Source organism: Eriocheir sinensis, chromosome 63 (genome assembly GCF_024679095.1).
Source record: "Eriocheir sinensis breed Jianghai 21 chromosome 63, ASM2467909v1, whole genome shotgun sequence".
NCBI classification, from domain to species: domain Eukaryota; kingdom Metazoa; phylum Arthropoda; class Malacostraca; order Decapoda; family Varunidae; genus Eriocheir; species Eriocheir sinensis.
In genome coordinates, this window is record NC_066571.1 from 1,784,091 (window position 1) to 1,796,912 (window position 12,822).

Sequence of the window (12,822 nt, forward strand, 5' to 3'; positions counted from 1 at the left end):
TTGACGGCGGGGACGCCAAATAACACAACACCGGTTCAGGCGTTTCCAGCATTACCGTCCATAAGTACGTGTCAACGTGTGGTTTTCAGATTTTTTAAGTTTTCAAAAATATAGATAATGAAAATTTGAATTCATCTGTGTTTTTTTTATTTGAAATATCAATATAGTATCGTTTTCGCCTATCGGACTTATCGCTAGCTAGTATCGGAATTGTGGATTTATATCGGGTATCGGTTATCGGTTATCGCCTATATTTGTGTCTCCAGTTAACGAATATTGGTTATCACCGATAAGGTTTTCCATTATCAGTTATTGGGTATCAGGAATAAAGTTTTCTGTTATCGTGCCCACCTATGGCATACATAACCAACTCCTATAGATCTGGACCTCCTCTTTCCAATGGTGTTTTTGGTTTTTAGCTGTGATGAATAGTTTTTTAGATACAGAGGTTAAAAGAGACCCCCAATTGGGCTGCCCAACTGCGCCTGAGGGGATAGTCGTGTCCACACTGCGCGCAAGGAAAGGGTTAAGGCAGTGAAGCCGCTGATGGGGTGAGCGTCGGCGATGACGTCATCGGACTCCCAGTGAATCACAAGCATGTTTTCAGAACTGTCAGTCAATCGTAAGACAGTCACCTTCAACTGCAGCTTCAAAACGACCCGTTCTCTCTTCCCGTCTCTCTCTCTCTCTCTCTCTCTCTCTCTCTCTCTCTCTCTCTCTCTCTCTCTCTCTCTCTCTCTCTCTCTCTCTCTCTCTCTCTCTCCACAATGTTTGGAGGAAAACGTCCAGTGTGATAGTACCTTTAAAGGTAGCATGCGTGACGCCAATGGTAAGTAGACGTGAGCCGTACGTGTCAAAGCAGCGCGAAACTTGGGGTGATAATGTGTGAAAGTCGGGATGGTAAGAATTTAGGACAAACCGCAAAACTCGTGGATCGTGAAACTTGACTAGCGCAAAACTTGAGAGGGTGCTATATATTCAGTAGCGAAGTGAAAAGGTTAAAGGTTAAAACTTATTGGAGAGGGATAATTCTTCCTCCATTTTCTGTCACATGTGATGCTTATTCTTAGAGGAATTTGTTACTAATGAATTTTTCATATTGTATTATGCTGTAAATTTCATTAATGAAGAAAACATCAAGATAGCCTTTCTGCAACCCTCTCTAAATTAATTCTCTTGAAACTAAAAATAGTGAATAGATTTTGTAACCAAGAACTGTGTACCACTTTTCAGAGTAAGCGTGGAGACATCACCTGCTCCACCTATGACTACTGTCCGTTGTTCAGGACGTCTGACCACAAGCCTGTGATGGGCACCTATACCTGCAAAATCAGGCCTGGCAAGGATGAGTAAGTAATGTGGCTTGGGAACTCTTTATCCTGCCTGCCTTAATTTTATATTTGAAAACACATGTGATGAGGTGGAGATTTGTGTGCAGCAATGATAAGTTGGCCTACTCGGTTCACTCGGGTCCATGGTTGTACAGAATGCAAGAAGAAAGTTTTTTTTTTTTTTTTTTTTTTTTTTATATATACATCTTGGCCTATTGCGCCGGTAGGCTTCTTCCCGGTGGATCCTGATGGTCGGTCCAAGGCTTCTTCCCGGTGGGGCCTGATGGTCGGCCCAGCCCGTTCTGGAGCAGGCGAGTGTTTATAGTGGCGCCATCTTGCATTGGCTCATGCTGCCCTCCCGGAGCTCATCTTTAATCCTAGAATCTAGAGCCCGGGTTGATAGGTGGTCTTCTGGACAGCATATGGGTAGTTTTAAGCCACTCGGCGGCGGCTGAAAAATCCCAGCTTGGTGGCACCGGGCGGGGATTGAACTAAAAAATAATAATAATAATAAACTGTTTATTTCATGAAGTACCAGACAGCCCTAGAGCTGAAAATATACATCAATGGAAGATGAAATGAAATGAATGAGACAAATGAACAAAGTAGTATGATTGAAAATAAAAAGGAAAAATAGAAATAACAATAATAGTAATAATCATAGTAAAGATAATAATAATAATCAAATAATCACGATAATAATAATGATAATAATAATAGTAATCATAATCATAATAATATTCATAATAATAATAATCATAATAATCATAATAACAACAACAATAAGTCCTAATGAAAAATATTTACAAAACATACAAATTGTGCTGCTCTTCATTTGCATTGTTGATACATTTGACCATCACGGGCACTGCGCTGTTCTTATAGCGGTCAGTCTGTGCCCGTAACGGGGCAATAATGTTGTGGTGTCTCACTGAGTGTTGAGGGCGGTTCACTGCTTGTGGGAGGATGTGTCTGTGTCTAGGCTGGTTGAGAAGCTTGGTTGCGAACCGGTGTAGTAGGGTCTCGTGACGGTGTTGTAGGTTGGTGAGATGGAGGGAGTCGAGGGCGTCCTGGTAGCTGGTGTAGTGATGGCCCAGGATGATTTTGGCCGTCTCGCTATCCGTTCAGCCACCGCCTCTAGTAGTATCTATTTATATAATAACTCAAACATATATTAATTTATATGCATATTTATTAATTATTATTCTTTGTTCTTTTTAGCGTCCCCTTGGCTGCTGGCACCTTTAACCGGGATGTGTATTTGGAGGCCTTGAGGCGGCGGCGCAAATTCCTGTACCAGCCAGCGCTGCGGAACTGTCCGGTCCAGTAAAAGTGCTACCTTATAGGATTTACTTAAAGAATATCTATTTGACGATATTTTTCTTTTTAATTATAAAGAAAAATAATATATTGAACATTATTCTAAAATTTTACTCTTGTATATATACAGATTATACAAAGATATATCTATACAGTTGATTTTTCTAGTATTTATAGAAAATTTTGATTTGCTGAAGCATGATAAAAAGTATTCATGAATTGTTGTTATGACTTGCAGATCAAAGTTTGTCACAAGCAAACCAGCAGGACAGGAGATACTTAAAGATTTTGGGAGGGTATCCCAACTTATTGTGGGGCTATTACTGTGCCAAACTATTTTATTTTCTGTCCATAGATGACATATTTTCAGTGTGCAGTAATTTTAATGAAAGCTCTCTTTTAAGGCATAAAATGTAGATGCTTTGTCAACATATTACTGTAGCTTGCTGAAGTTAGACATAGAAATGCACAGAAAAGTAGATGTATGCACCAGCCATTTATAAAAGGTCTACAAAATAGTGTGTTCAAAAAATTACTCTTCTTATTCTATAAGTTAGTCAGTATTTCGCATGTTGTTTACCTTTATTGTCTTAATTATTGACATTTAAGGTAGTGTCATATCTCAGATCTCAGACCATTGTGTTCTATTACATGAAATTACTGAAAATGCCAAATTCTGTAAGAATAATACTGTGCACACAATTAATCAATAAGGGCATACTCTGGAGAGGCGGTGGGCCTCCTCTCCCAACCTATAATGCCAACCCTGGGGGTTCTTCTGAGCAAGCCTCCATGCAGGCCCCCTTCCCATCCTAAGTATCTCATGGCAGTGTCTATCATCTTGCTCAAGCTACAAGCTTTGTGGGTACCCCATTGACCTCCACCACTTGGGATCATCTCTCACAGAAACAACCCAGTGAGCAAGGTCAACTGTTGGGTTGCATGCCACATGCCCAGAAACAACCCTGTGAGGAGGGTCAGGTGTTGGGTTGAGTGCTACATGCCCGCACAGCTGGAGTTGGCGTTCATGGAGTATGCAGTTATAAGGCCTCAGTGCAGTCTCACAAAGTAGTCACTAGTACAGGTTGAGAATTCTTTATCCAAAATTCCTAAATCTGAAAGTTTTTGAATGCTGACTTGACGTGTCACAAATGGAAAATTCCACAAAGTGATGGGAAGGTTCCCCTATATACAGCTGCTGTATGCTGCTCAGGGTTGCCAGGTCCGTGGTTTACCCGCCCAACTAATGCTGCGTCGACACCTTGGGCATAAAAACACCTGCCCACCACCACCGCGGGTTTTGGGCAGTTATTTGGATGGGATTGGGCGGGAATACAGTCCATGACCTGGCAACTCTGGTGCTGCTATGCCTTAGTTTGTTGTCAGCAGTCATCACAGTAACACCTTCGCTCATTACTCATTGTGATTACCGCGTGTTTTGTGCTCTGTGGTGTAAAGATGTTTTTGAAAATGTCAAAAGAGCCTGCATATTCCATAATACAAAAAAAATCAGAAGTCCGTAACACTTTCGGTCCCAGGGATTCCCGATTAGGGATTCTCAACCTGTAATATCCCATGATTCTGTGTAGATGCTTATTACCAAAGGCATCAGTTTGCCTCTTTGAGTCGTTAATGAAGTATTTATGTCTTAACCATAGAGTAAGACCAGGAGCACAAGCAACTTGAAGATCCAAGTCTTTGTCCTGCACAGGTATTGACCAAGCCATATAGTCATGCTGAGTCTATAACACCATGGGCCCAGCCAATTTGCTATAAAACTTATTGACATGACCTGCCATTGCTCTGCACCATGCTACCAAGGTAGTATGTGAAATTTTCCAAGATCTCAGTTACCTTGCCACTTGCATGAACAGACTGTACCATTAATTTAGTAATCATCATCATCATCATTTCGTTTAACGTCCATTTTAACTATTCCTGAGCGGTTGGACGCTTTATGGATCTCCTCCATTCTACTCTGTCTTCTGCCTGATGTTCATCCAATCCCATCAATGCCAAGTCTTCCTGTATACACCTTCTCCATGTTTTTCTAGGTCTACCAACTGGTCTCCTTCCTTCTACCTCTTATCTCTCCACAACTCCTCGCACTGTATCCTCCCCTGCTCTCTTTACATGTCCAAACCATCAGAGTCTTTCCCTTCTGAGCACTGTTTCCAGGTCCTCTATTCCACATCTGTTAGCTATATCTGCACTGGACACCCTATCTTGCCATGTGATCACCATTTCATTTAGTAAGCCTCCAAACATCTTGGTCTTGGCCAAGAAGACCTGAAGTCCAGATGCCTTCGCCGTCACGTGCTGTGCCTCGAGAGGCATCCATCACCAGAATCTCCAGTTACTCAGCAAGGGTTACTGCATCATAATATAAAACAAGATCAGTGACCCTGGTGTTGCCAATAGATGATGAACAATGGCATTGGTTCACAACTCTACCTAATACCCAGACCATATAAGTGTTGCAAAGGGATGGGTTAAGGACTTATCCCTGTACAGAAAGTATCATATAATTTTTTCCTAGTAATACTTTTCGAATTTTTTTTCTCAGGTTTTGTTTCTTGACTCTAGATTTTGAGAGGGAATGGAGTCAGCAGGTCCCTTTCCTTTCGCTCTCCCTCTTTCCTTCCTTTCCACACATGCCGTTGTTGGCATAAATATAGTCACTCGTACAATCATTAGAACAATTATATATTGTAGAAGTCTTCCCCTGCCTCCATTTTTGTACATATGCATTCATATATTTGTTTGTCTCAGATGTTTTGTTTTTACTGTGCATTCCCTTTGGATGAGAGAAAATTTTCCAGCCATTTTTGGTTTGGCGCACTTCTTCCATACCATTCTCCTGTGGACTTACTTAATTCATATTTGTGGTTGTTCTCCATACTGTCTTTGAAGTATTGGTTACTTGTTCTCATATTTTACAACTCTACTCAAATTCTGCTCACTTAATACAAATTAATGCACCCTTTCCTTCCAGCAAATTTCTTTACCAGTTGCTTGTTAACATTTCAGGTTGAGAGAATTGTAGTTTCAGCAACACTTCTTCATCTACCTCTCTTAGTGCTGACATAATGTCACCGTTGAAATTGTTGTCAATGACTGTAATAGTGACCTCCTATCTTGCCATACCATGACAGCAAAAAGGAAGTATCTTCTTTATTTACACATTCAAAAGGGCATTAGCAGGGCTGTCAACTATAGATTTTAAGTGTGCCATAGCATAAGTAAAGTTGATTTGTAGTTTTTAGACTGAATTATTCAACATTTACATCAAGAAATGTTTTGAATTGTTTGTTTCCAGTTAACTTTCATAGTGGTCCAGGCAGATGGGAGGCACATGTTTCTGAAACAGCTGGTAATCTCGGTGAGGTTCAACGCTTCATAGTGATGGTGCTCACATATTAACTAGAGTTGGCACAGTCCATGTTGTGCTCGTGATAGATTTCCCTGCCACAAAAACTATTTAGGTTAGGCTTGTTGATTAAGATGCATGTGCCTTAAAATAAATTTTGAAATATACAGTATACAGTAAAAGTCCTTTAATCCAGAATGCTGGGGTCACAGACATTCTGGATTAGCAGATTTTCCAGATTACCAGGACCAGGAGGGGTCCTCAAAATGTTCAAAACACAACATTCCCAGACATTTACCATGCTTGGTCTGGCAAACGCCAATATTCAGTATCTGCCCCAGACTTTCACCACACTCTCTGTGGCACATTCAAGCATCACATCTTAGAGATTAACTAAAAGTTATTTGAAGACTTGCATTACATGTTAAACAAGGGGCGCTCTGTTGGTGGTGGTCATAAAGTGTCCGCCATTTTATTTTTAGACTCAAGGGGTTTAAACATATAGAATGTGAATTATTTACTAATGAATGCTTCTTTATAAAATTGGGTAATAAAAATATGAAACAGGTTATAAAAATTATCATGACTGCATAACTACAAGCAGCAGCAGCTGATACATGTAAACAAACATATGTCATGTCAGCAGGGGCAATTCTGCACTTGCCATTTCTTCTTGGCAATGGTGGTTGTATTAAATGAAGCAGTAGGAGCCATTATGGTCGAAGAATATAGACAAAACCAAGCAAGTTCGGGAGACAACTGTGTAATGGACAGCTAGCTGGGCAAACATGCTGTGAACTGAGTGAATCTTGTCTTGGCGTTGGTGCAGAATTTGACAGTTTAATGCACCGCTTTTGTTTATTTTTCAGTATATTTCAGTTGTTTTCCTGAAATTCTTTTCAATGTTATCAATAAAATCTAAAATTGTCCCTCAGCTAAAAATTTCAAATCATTAAGATTTCTGTATTGGAAGCCGGATTATTGAACTTTTACTGTATAATCTTTGAAGTGTTAAGAAATATTTGGTTACCAGATAAGGCCATGAGAGGCTGTGCAATGTTATGGGATATAGAAGATATGTATCATGCAGCAACACTGAAACATGTTATTTAAGGAATGAAGTACACAGTGAGCTAACTATTAAGATCTGTTTCTTCTTTAGAAAAAAGTAACCTGCATGCACAAACTAGAAGTTATCGGCAAGTGAAATAACAGCCTCCATCATGCTTAAACAGCAAGTCTTTCTTTTTACCAACATGAATGTCATCTTCCTTCATTGCACTGTGTTAATTTAGACAAGTTCTTGTTACTGTACACTGTGTTGTGAACTGATAGAATTCTGGGAATGTGAAAGTTTTGTCCCCTTTGGCTGAAACCTCACAAACCTTGCCTGAGCTGTACAGTAAACTGAACAAATAGTAACTACAGTAATAAAAATAAAAGTATGCTTCCATGCACCACCCATGCATGGTGAACTGTCAGTGTTGGCTCTGTTTGTAAGCCATGGATGTAGAAGGCATTCTTAAGAGCTGTTCAATAAGTTCAGTACTTTACATCATGACCTGAAGCTATTACTTAGAATATGCTTTTAGAAAAGAAACTTAATTTTTGTAATAAGATTATCATATTTTTCAGTCATATTTACTCTTTCAAGCTTTGTTTAACTCAAATATTGTATACATTCATTCACGTCTAGATTTGTCTGAATATAGTGTCAGAAAATTGTTATGCACATATATTGTGATTACTAAATTGCTACTTATGGACAATGACAGAGTTTAAACAAAGTTGCAAGTATTATTTTTGTATACCATAAACATCATCATCATCATTATTATCAGTATCCTAATTATTGGAAACATTTTCATATGGACCAATTATGGGAATATGTTATTGACATTTAGAAGAGATTGCTGAGAAAAGTGAGACAATCCAATACACTGTTGATAAGGAATATAAAGAAATTCTGTGGCCGTTGTGTAAGACTATTTAGCAGGTTGTGAAGACTAAAGTAATTAAGCAAACGTGAAAATTTGTTTGTGTCAGTTGACAGTTGATTTTTGATGAGAATTTTCATCCAGTATCCTCTCCTAGAGGTAAGCTTGTGTTCATTGGCCGTTATGTTTTTATCATGTGTTTAACAGTAAAATAGATTTAAAGTTTCTTTATACCTTTTGAATATTTTAACCCTCTCGCGCACCATAAGTTTCCAATAAGTTTCTGTTCCGCTCATCATACATTTCCCAGGCCTGACCGGCCCTTTTTTGCTGCCGCGATACTCTACATTCCCGGGCGTATTTTACCCTCGCAGATATATCGTACCCCAATAAATTTGGTATCAATAGCTTCATAGAGACTTGTACTAGAACATGCGCAAATAAAAATAGAGGAATATATATATATATATATATATATATATATATATATATATATATATATATATATATATATATATATATATATATATATATAAACAATACGAACTTGTTTCAAGTCTCCCTATAGAGTATCATAGACAATAAATCCAATGTAACAACTCTTCCCCACTCGCTCGCTTGAAATTTTGTGGGACAACTTTTTTAGCCGAATATATGTTTCGAAACGGAATTTAGTGAGGATTCTTATGGTATCCTCAAATTTCTCATCCGCTTATTAGTTCCCGAGTTACACCGAGAAAACTGTATTTTTTTCCTCTCCCATCAGAGTAGGCTAACAAATAAAAATCGCTCAAAGCTCCTCATCTACACTCCTTAGAAAGGTTGCCATATGTTAACATTAAGAAACTTATCCCAACAAATGACGCTTTCAAATTTGACGCACTTTCACCAAAAACTTAATTTTTAATCAATTTTTTAAACTTTTGTGATGCGTTTCGCGTCATCGTGCGCCAGGACCTTTTACCCTTTGATGACGCAAAACGCGTCATCGTGCGCGAGATGGTTAATGCTTCTATTAGAAGTCTTTCATGTTGAAATTAAGAAACTATATACAGGTAACTCTCGCTTTACGCGAGTATAGTGTCCTTGAAGAGGTTGCCTAAATCAAAAACAATGTAAATCAAACAAGAGGGAGGTTTGTACCTTTATTGCCTGCTGTATCACTCTGACTCCTCTCCCTCTCGTGGTTCCTCCTCTGGCTGCCCTTCCCCTCGTGGTAGCACAGCAGCGAGGGTGTTGTTGTTGTTGAGTAGTGTGGCAGCGTGGGTACTGTATTGTTGTTCAAGTGGCACGCGGGAAGAACTGAGCTCAGCTGTGTGGCCGCGGCAGTGCGCCGTGTGAGTCCAGTTGCGTGAGACATCTGGTGGCCACTCCATAAAATATCGCATATAAGTGAAAAAAATGTGTAAATTTATTTGGAATTTGGACCCCGCGTTATTTAAAAAACGCGTAAACCAAACTCGCGTAAATCGAGAGTTACCTGTATTAATAGGAAATTGTTTTGCATGTTTGACAAAACCTTTTGTGTTTCTTTATAAGCCATAGATTTTGTTCTTTCTTCCCTATGCATTATCCATTTGTTTATGATTATTATGCTGTCAAAGTCAAAACTAGTCTTGATATGTATATAAAGTATATATATTTAATTTATTGATTATTTATTTACAATTTATCATAATCTGATATTACAAAAGTTTGTTATGGTGAATAATTCCTAGTGAAGAAAGCTGATTGCTTGGCGTCATTAGGCAGACCCACCACGGAGAGGCAGGACTTCTGTAGTCTGCTAACAGCTTCAGATCTTAGCTAGGAGTGATTACCTCATTATTTTTTATATAACTTTTTGACAGCACTATAAATCTAGTCTCATGAAATCAATGCACATCTATATTTATGTATTTGTGTTGTATAGTTGATACATTTGTGTAGATTTAATCGTAACTGATGACATAGTTCATAGTTGTCTATATCAAATGGTCTCAGTCAAAATTTCATTTGTTGTGCTTTTTATGAATTTTCTCAGCATAATGTTATTCATGTGAAAAACTGTAATGAGTGACTTTTGATCTGCTTAATAGCTAAAAATACCATTTCCATGGAAGTTTAATTGCACCACCACATTAGAATTAATCTTTTGAAAGTACACAGAACAATTTGATTTAGCATAGATATGCTTATAATGCTGGTCAGTGACTCAGCTGGTTCCAACACATTGTTATTTAAAGGAAATGCAATGTGAAAAAAATGAACACTCACCAGGTGATAATCTTGCTCCTGTAAAAAAGAAGACACAGTGGACGCGACAGGAGCCACAATAAACACAGTAATACCTCAGTTTACGAGTGGCCTAGTTTATGAGCGTTTGGATTTACGAGCAAAATTTTTTCACTAAAGATGCCTTGGTTTACGAGCGGTGACGGTGTACAAGCATCCTGTTTGTGCAAGGCAAAGACATGAACATGGGTTCCCTTTGTTCGCCGCAAAACAAGAGCGCTCAGAGTGGAAAACAATCGGAATGGGGTCTCAAGCTGGTGTCACACTGGACCTTTTTCCTCCAACTGCATTGGCGGTAGTTGCAACCGGCAACTGCAGCTTTTCTGAGTGTGTGCCACACATGACCAAGGTCAGTTGCTTATATCCACAACATAAACAAACCAGTCGCCCTGTATCCACATGGCACTGTTTGCAAAAGTAAGGGCTGTTGTGGCTTGTGGTGCTGATACTCAAATTATGTACTTGTTTCTAGAGTTAAAAGGAAGGAAGAAGCGGTTGTGGGTATGATCATAGCTTCAAAGACGGGAAGACAGGAGTGTTTATCCAAATCAACAACTCGCTCCCGGTTGGCCATATGGGCTACCACAGTTGCTCCTAGCTCAAACAGTTGGAAGAAAACACCCAGCGTGACACCACCTTCAATCAGCTTTGTACGCTCGCAGAAGTAGCACCCGTGCACTTGTGTCTGCTAACGTTTGTGCTCTAGTGTGCGATCTTTGTGTTTTTGGCACTATATTCTATAAATAGTATATTTATATTATTATACTACGTATTATTTATATTATTTATCATTGCTATTTGTTGTTTTATTCTGTATAAAATAACATTTAAAATGATTTTTATGTTAATATCTTGGGGGGATATGGGATGCATTATTGGGATTCACATTAATTTAAGTGGGAAAATTCTATTTGGTTTGTGAGTTTTTTGGTTTGCAAGCAAAATTCCGGAATGGATAAAACTCGTAAACCGAGGTATGATTGTACTGAGGCTATCTAGAAGGACCGCGTCCATGACGATTGGCCCAGGAGCACCAGGAGAGGTGCTGATTGGCTCAAAATGTTATGGGTTCCATTACTCACTTAAGGTCCTTCACTTAGCTTGACCTACCATCTGGTGGCCCTTCTGGAGCCTCTGCCAGAACCAAACCTGCAGTTAGCTGGGGTCCAGCGAGGCTTAATTGACATTTTTCTGTACCAAACTAGCAACATATCGGTTGTAATGATCACTATCATGTTTACACCAAAAAATCTGAATGCCGTACATTATTCATGTCATTATAATGAACGTTGTTGGCAAAATAAGAGCATTCATCGATATGTCCTACAACACTCCATCCCGTGGTTAATAGGAATGCATCAATGCGGACTCATAGGTAAATAATATTTCCTTCATGCAAGAAAAGAGAAGTCAAACAAGTCCAGCATGATGTCATGCTCTCAATCTCTTAATTAATTACAATTAGTGGTGGAAAAGGTTTACAGTTACACACTGCTGCTAATCATATTGTACTCTGCCAGCAGCAAGTACCAAACTTACTTTATATTTCTAATTTATATCATAATACATACATCTTTAGCATGTTATAATATTACATTTACTATATTGAACTTTAAAAGAATAACATATAGCATGTGACTATTGTTTAAGTGGGGAAAAAAATATATTAATTAATTTTCTATCCCTTGCGCTTCCCCGTTTTTTAAATACCGTATTTCCCATCACATATAATGCATTTTTTTTCAAAAAAAATTATTCGAATAATCACCCTGTGTCTTATACGCTGATGATTAAGTTTTGGTAGGCCGAGGGGCTATTTTTACTGGTACGAAACCAACACCCAAAACACTTCCATTTGACATAATAGTTCCCAGATGTCCCCAGAATGAAATATACCGTATTTTGCAGCATGTAAAGCGGCTCACACACATTCCAGGTCCCGGTCCCGATCGTCCCCGATCACTCCCGATAAGCTGATCGGGGCCTGACCAATGGCAAAATAGGCAATATTCCCAGGACCGGCGGCTGACCGCTGGTAAACCAGCGACCATATATGAGTTTCAAAATCTCCGACCAGCGACCCCAGCAGGTCAGCCAACGGTAGACCGCCAGTCTACCGGCAGCAGACCTGCGGCACATCGAAGATCAAGCACGTTCATTGCCACATCCAGTTGGAAGGGTATATAAACGCCCGTCCAGGTATTTTCTTATTATTCCTGCGTTTGACATCGCCATGGCTTTCCTCAGCTCTCGTGAACGTGAGATTGAACTCCTGAAATTGGACGTGGACAGTGACCAAAGTTTGCTGATGCTTGTATATTTAATGGGAAATAGACGGTTAAAAAGAATACAGAAAAAGACGTAGGGCAATGTGGGTGAGGGCATGGATGCAAAGAAGAGTTAATCTGGGTATGTTCGATACTCTCATGAAGGAACTAGAGGCTGAGGACTTGGCAGGGTTCATAAACCTAATGTGCATAGACAGAGACATGTTCCAGGAGATCCTGAACAGAGTGGCACCACACAACATCAAGACGGACACCTTTTGGCGGGAATCTATCTCACCTGCTATTCGGCTCGCCATCACTCT

General features: G+C 39.3%; 1 protein-coding gene across 8 annotated transcripts in view; it reads left to right on the forward strand.

The window, feature by feature from the left end:
- LOC126986823 (phosphatidylinositol polyphosphate 5-phosphatase type IV-like) overlaps positions 1–10,052 on the forward strand; it is a 38,592-nt gene extending 28,540 nt beyond the window's left edge. For all 8 annotated transcript variants that reach the window (XM_050843202.1, XM_050843200.1, XM_050843203.1 and 5 more), the window contains 2 exons: positions 1,234–1,349; positions 2,553–10,052. In XM_050843202.1, the coding sequence (XP_050699159.1) occupies positions 1,234–1,349; positions 2,553–2,661 (225 nt within the window). In that variant the 3' untranslated portion in view covers positions 2,662–10,052. The remainder of the gene's footprint in view (positions 1–1,233; positions 1,350–2,552) is intronic.
- Positions 10,053–12,822: the final 2,770 nt, after the last annotated feature.